The sequence below is a fragment of the Eublepharis macularius genome, chromosome 19, assembly GCF_028583425.1.
Source record: "Eublepharis macularius isolate TG4126 chromosome 19, MPM_Emac_v1.0, whole genome shotgun sequence".
NCBI classification, from domain to species: Eukaryota; Metazoa; Chordata; class Lepidosauria; order Squamata; family Eublepharidae; genus Eublepharis; species Eublepharis macularius.
The window spans coordinates 3,292,065-3,298,192 of NC_072808.1; the positions used below are offsets into that span (position 1 = coordinate 3,292,065).

Genomic DNA, 6,128 nt, shown 5'->3' on the forward strand with positions numbered 1-6,128 from the left:
TTAATATGAAAACGCTCCCTGGAGGCAGAAACTTGAAAGATCATTGGTCGAGGTGCTTTCCCTCCGACTGTATGAAAGTTAATGCAAGAGAGGCTTCTAGAGAATTAAACTGCATGCGACCAATCCATATCACCGTGGTCCCATATGAACATGTGAAGATGCCTTCTAGCGAGATGCTAGAATCCTGTTCTGCTCAATGCAAAGCAAATACCAAACGGTTACAAAGGATTCCATTCAAACGTTTCGGTGGAGATGAATTTGGAATATTCCTAAGGATAAACCAATGTAAACAGGGATAAAGAAGTCTTCTCTGAGAACTTGGGGGAGTCTGCCTCACACCACCAGAACAAACGGTTCAGGGATATTGGTGTTCTGCAATTATGCCTAAGTACAGAATTTGGTAATTGGCAAACTGGGGATTTTACCATTTTTTAAAAAAAACACTCCTCTAGTCCTTATTACAGCAAACATGAACTTGGAACAAAAGCCAGCTACCTAAGGCTATTGCTGGTGCTGATTGTCAGTGACTGGGTAGACAACCTTTTGTATCTTACATCCCACCAATCGTTCTATCAGTTATCTAGGTCCCATCATGACAGAAACAGAAAGCCTACTTCCGCCCAAGAAGGACGTTTATCTTCTTACAGGCATTCTGTTATTATGTTTATCATTTATGGTAAGTTTTAAGGACATAAAAAATGTAGACAATGGCTATACCCTGGCAAGTGGGTCAGCAGGATGCAACACATCGAAGACACTTGCTGGTGGTCAGGGGAAACGGAGAAATACGGAGTGTCCCAGGTTACTACTAGCAGGCCAAAAGGTGGATAATTTGTGGCAGACGGGGTTGGCAGGAGATGGCACATCACATAGGCAGGAGGACACAGGGACTGAGGGAGAGCAAATGCTTAGCAATTGTTATGAAAATGCTGCACCCCTCAAACAGTGGTACATGTTTGAGAACCACTGATCTAGATCACATCTTACTCCTCCACACACCTAACATAATATAGTATATAATATCTGCAAGGTAAACAAATCTGTACACTAATATTTATTTATTCATTTATTTCAATTTATAGCCCGCCTTCCCCGCAAGAAGGTTCAGAGTGGGTTACAACAATATCAAACTTTGTGTGTGTGTTATGTGCCATCAAGTCGCCTCCGACCCATGGTGATCTTAGGAAGGAAAGACCAAAATGTCCTATCATTAACAGACTTGCTCAGATCCTGCAAACTGGAAGACGTGGCTTCTTTGATTGAGTCCAGCCATCTCGTTTTAGGTCTTCCTCTTTTCCTACTGCCTTCCACTTTTCCTAGCATTATTGACTTTTCCAGAGAAATTCTAATGCAAATTCCCCCAACTCGCAAAGAGAGCCCTCCATTTGGGTGACATTCCGAGGCCAGCCAAAACTTCCGCTAATCTTCCTTGTACAGTGTGCTGTCTATAGGACTTACTCCCTGAGTTGTGAAGCTGCAGTTCCTTCATCACAACCCTGTCCCATCAGCGCTCTCCACTCAAGTATCACCTGACCACCCTATGCGCAGTCACTGACACCATACAGTGACTACGCTTCATGGAAAGACACATACGTGTCATTACTCCCAAGCACAGTAAGATGAAAAGGTGCATTTTAGTGATATGACCTTAAAATATATGTATGCAAGCGAACAGGCCAACATCAGACAGCCTTGCCGATAACCCACCGCCTTGTCTCTGACGGGATATAAACACTGCCAGGTCCTTAATCGCCGCAAATATTTGGTCTACTCGATTTAAAAAGCAAGAGGCTCCTGTCCCAGCTGGTGGTCCCAAAAGAACACTCAAGCGTCATGCCACAGTCTTGAGTCAAGATTTGGGTAATCTTCTCTGCCATGTCCCCATTGATGGTGAGGGATCGGAAGTGGTCGAAGTCGTTCCTGCCCAGCTTCCGTAGGCGCCGGGCAGCTGCTCGGTAACACTTCCACGGCTGCGGCTCAATCAGCAAGTACGTGCACTTAGAGGCGAGACAGGACAAGAACTCCACCAGGCCGCCATCTCTGTGATTCAGGTGGATCCACATAGTCACAGACATACAGAAGCAAATGTCAAAAGCGGAACGTCCAAACCTGCTCAAATAGGAGCACAGCAGAGGCTCCCGGGTATCAGGGTCCATGATATCGACAGTTACATAGGAAATGGAGCCAGGGAAGGGGCTTCGCTGCTTGGCTCGCTCGATCAGCTCCCTATCAATGTCACAGCAAAGGAGGCTCAGTTCCTTCCCAGCCACAGGACCTTCTGGGCTGTCTCTGTTGTCCTTCAGTCCAAGGAGGTGTCTGTAGAGGGCAATGCTGAGCTCCTAGAAAGGAAAGAGAAAGGCTACAGAACGCATGTCCTACTCGATCCGCTGGAGTAAGGAGTGTCAAATTGTGGCACCTGGGCTACCCCAAGGTGACTTTTCCTACTCTTGATTCTACCAAGAGTCCGACTACGACTTAATCAAGTTAAAGGTTAAAAAGCAAGTTGCCTAGTTTCCTTTGTACAGAAGGAAAATAAAATATAGCATGTAAGAAGAGCCCTGCTGGATCAGAACAAGGGGCCTTATAGAATCCTGTTTCTAACAAAGTCCAAACTCACAAGCAAGGCATGAAAAGAGGAGCTTCTTGAGCATAGAGGTTCCATTTAGCTACCATGCCTAACGGCCTACTTTCCATGAATTTGGCTTATTGCTTAGGAAGGGTATAACTACATTTAGGACTGCTCTGCTAAAACCAGACAGTATAGAAGCCACTATATTAAACATCCACAATGAACCATTTAGAAAAGTGAACAGTAATTAGAATTACAATATGAGCCAACATTCAGAGTTTCTACATCAGATATCTGACACGTGAAGTACATGTGCCAGGAGATACAATGTTAGCTGGGAAAGGCAGTTTAAAATGACAGAGCCAGCAGCAGGGCAAAGGCTTTGCTATGCACTGGAGCTGTGTGAAAGGGCTGTGAAATGCCAGAAGGGAAACTTCAGCCCATTATAACCTCTCCAGGTCCAAGCCCAGCTCTGGAAGGCAGCTCCAGCCCATTTCCATTCCTCGCTGCCCTCTGGTTTTAGACTGGAGAGGTGAAATTGACAGAACCTTTGGGGAGGCGAAGATGAAATTAATAAACCTTCTGAGGAGCAATCTCCACCAGCTCTGTCTTTTTAAACTACGCTTCCCAGCGAACATTGTGTTTCCCTACACGACGAACACAAGCCAAGTCATCTCGTGTAGAGAGACTCTCACAGGATTCATTTATCATTTATTATTCATTTAGTGGAAAGAGACCAAAGGGAAATAATTACAACTTAGCACCATCTAGTGTCAAGTTCAAAGCTGAGAGAGGCTTTTAAGAAGCTAAAGAAACTCTGCTTCCATTTAAAGATTATGGTGTTCTGGTTGCCACCTACTGGTTGTTCCTGTTTAACACAGCCCACCTGGTACCTTCTAGAACTGACGCTTTTATTATAATACTTCTTCTCCTCTAGAATTGGCTCCTCAAGAAGGTGAAGGAGGTGCCATCTTTAGAAGATTTCTGAAGGCACGGCAAAGCATTCGTTTTTAGTCACTAGGGCTTTTGATGGGGCATAGGCAACATGCATTTTTCTGCAAAGGAGGAATTAATAATTGGGTTTTTATTGTTCTTTGTATATTTAAATTTGGAATTGTAAACCACCTGGAGCCACAAGGCCAGCTTTAAACATTTAAATAAAGCTCCTGGTCCTCATGTTTCCTGCAAACACCACAGAATTAAAAAAAAGGGGTTTTTTAAAGGACTGGAAGCCAGGAAGCATGCAATAAGCAGTATGGGTTCATTATGCGTTCTAGATTTTTCAAGGGTTTGCATTACTTTCCACAGAGAAACAGCAAAAAATTAATGCACTAGGCAGACAACATATCCAGTCACTGTAATTTAGTTCATGCTGGGTTTATATCAGCATGCTGGTTACATGAAAGCAAATGAGATGCCTCTTCCTAGATCACAATGTTTTCTTGGCAAGACCTTTAATGCTCAATGTCAACTTTTCAGAAATAGGAGGAAACAAAGTTCTTTATGGCCTGGAAGCCACATAACTGGTTTATCTCCTCCTCTAGGTCCTTGTGTGCCAACTACAGTCCTCAGGCTACTACTTATTAGCTGTTACCCCCACTTGAGATAACCGATTTGGCATCAGGAGCCGGGAAAAGCATGCATATTACTCTCACTCTGCCATCACCCCTTTGGTTACCCATTGATTACTGTGCTCAGTTCAAGGTTTTGGCTACCTATTCAAATCACTCCATGGCCTTGGTCCCTCATATCTATGGGAGTGCCACTCTCTCTATGCAGGTGGCCAAAATCAACAGCTGCCTGGACATGTGCATTCTCTGTGGTGGCATTCACTTTATGGAAAGGCCCCCACTCTCCTGGCTTTCCACAAACTATGCAAGAATTTACACACACACACCCCAAATATGCCACCCAAAAGGAATACAGAAGTAACTGACAGTGCAAACCAGTACTGGTTTAGACCCAAGTAATTCTGCATAGGATTGTGCTACAATGAAAATGTATCATGGTGCAAGCTTTTGTAAGACCTCCATCACAATCAGCTAAAACCATAATAAATGTGATGGTCTTTATGGTGCCACAAGACCTTCTTGAGGAGTGCGGAGTTTAGGGAGGGGAGGGACCCCAGTGGGGTGTGATGTCATAGAGTCCACCTTCTAAAGCAGCCATTAACTCCAGGGAAATCTCTGTTATTTGGAGATTAGTTGCAATTACAGATTTCCAGGCATCACATGGACTATCATACATCAACAGAGGCTATCTTGGTCCCCAGAAAAAGATAACAACAAGAGAAAAACTCACTGAGAGATGAAGGACTCTGCAAAAGAACAATTTGTGTATTATGAATTTCAATCAAGGGGCTTTTGTATTCTATAATTGAATGGATATTCATTGACGGTAGATAAATATAGTACATAGGTTTCAATTTGAGCACATAGCACTTTCATGATATTTGATCATTTAACTATTTAATTCTGTACACTGTATTTACTGACCAACTCTCAGTGAGTTTTTCTCTTGTTATCACCTGGAGTATGGCAACCTTTGCAGCTGAACCTGTTGAGCTTCCACCTGCCGTCATGATTGAGGGGGGGGGGCCGGCAGTCAGTGAAGGATTGCTGGCAGGATGTTGCCAGCCTCCAGGTGATGGCTGGAGATCTCCCGGAAATACAACTAATCTGCAACTCACAGGAATCAGTTCCCCTGGAGAAAACAGCTGCTTTGGAGAATGGACTATATACCTTGCTGAAGTCCCTCCCCTCCCCAAACGCCTCCCCCTCCAAGCTCCACCTCTCATATCTCCAGGAATTTCCTAACCTGGACCTGGCAACCCTAGCGCCCCCAGCCCCTCCACAGTCTCTCACCCCCGAGTTGCATCCTACGTCCAGCGCCAGCAGCGGCCTCCCGTGGGGGCCTGGGAATAACCGGCTCAGCAGCGCGGCGGGAAGGAGGCGAATGCGCCCCTCCGGCGGATTGAAACGAGAATAATCGGGAAAGTTCCCATACGGAGCCGCCCCGGCCGGGAGAACGGAGGGCTCCATCCCCTCAAAGGCTTCACGGCAATCGTTCATGGGCGCCGCCATCTTGGGAGCGACAAGAAAGAGTGACCGAGTAGGAAACAAGGAGGCGCGTACGGAGGGTTCCAGGGGAAGGGGGGCTATAGAAAGGAACGCACAAAGGCCGCCAAAGCCTCTTCCGCCTCTCTAGGGAACAATGCTCATGGGCGCCGCCATCTTGGGAGCTACAAGAAAGAGCGTCCGGGTAGGAAACAAGGAGGCGCGTACCGAGGGTTCCGGGGAAGGGGGCTTTAGAAAGGCACGCACAAAGGCCGCCAAAGCCTCTTCCGCCTCTCTAGGGAAAATGCTCATGGCCGCCATGTTTGGAGCGACAAGAAAGAGTGTCCGGGTAGGAAACAAGGAGGCGTGTACGGAAGGTGCTGAGGAAGCGGAGCCATAGAAGGGGACGCTTATGGGCGCCGCCATGTTTGGAGCAACAAGAAAGAGCGTCCGGGTGGGAAACAAGGAGGCGCGTACGGAAGATGCCGGAGAAAGCGGGGCCG

The 6,128-nt window shown here is 46.3% G+C and overlaps 1 protein-coding gene across 1 annotated transcript; it reads right to left on the reverse strand.

Moving 5' to 3' along the window:
- Positions 1–993: 993 nt before the first annotated feature.
- BCDIN3D (BCDIN3 domain containing RNA methyltransferase) lies at positions 994–5,652 on the reverse strand. The gene is made up of 2 exons (XM_055003661.1): positions 5,434–5,652; positions 994–2,339 (listed from the first exon to the last, which is right to left on the reverse strand). Exons 1-2 carry the CDS (start codon positions 5,650–5,652, stop codon positions 1,746–1,748), a joined length of 813 nt encoding a protein of 270 aa, XP_054859636.1. The 3' UTR covers positions 994–1,745.
- Positions 5,653–6,128: the final 476 nt, after the last annotated feature.

Excerpts from the sequence above, each read along its gene's own strand:
- BCDIN3D (XM_055003661.1), bottom strand. The coding sequence starts at position 5,652 with ATGGCGGCGCCCATGAACGATTGCCGTGAAGCCTTTGAGGGGATGGAG. Across the intron at positions 2,340-5,433 it reads ACGTAGGATGCAACTCGGGG|GAGCTCAGCATTGCCCTCTA; the intron begins GTGAGAGACTGT and ends TTTCCTTTCTAG.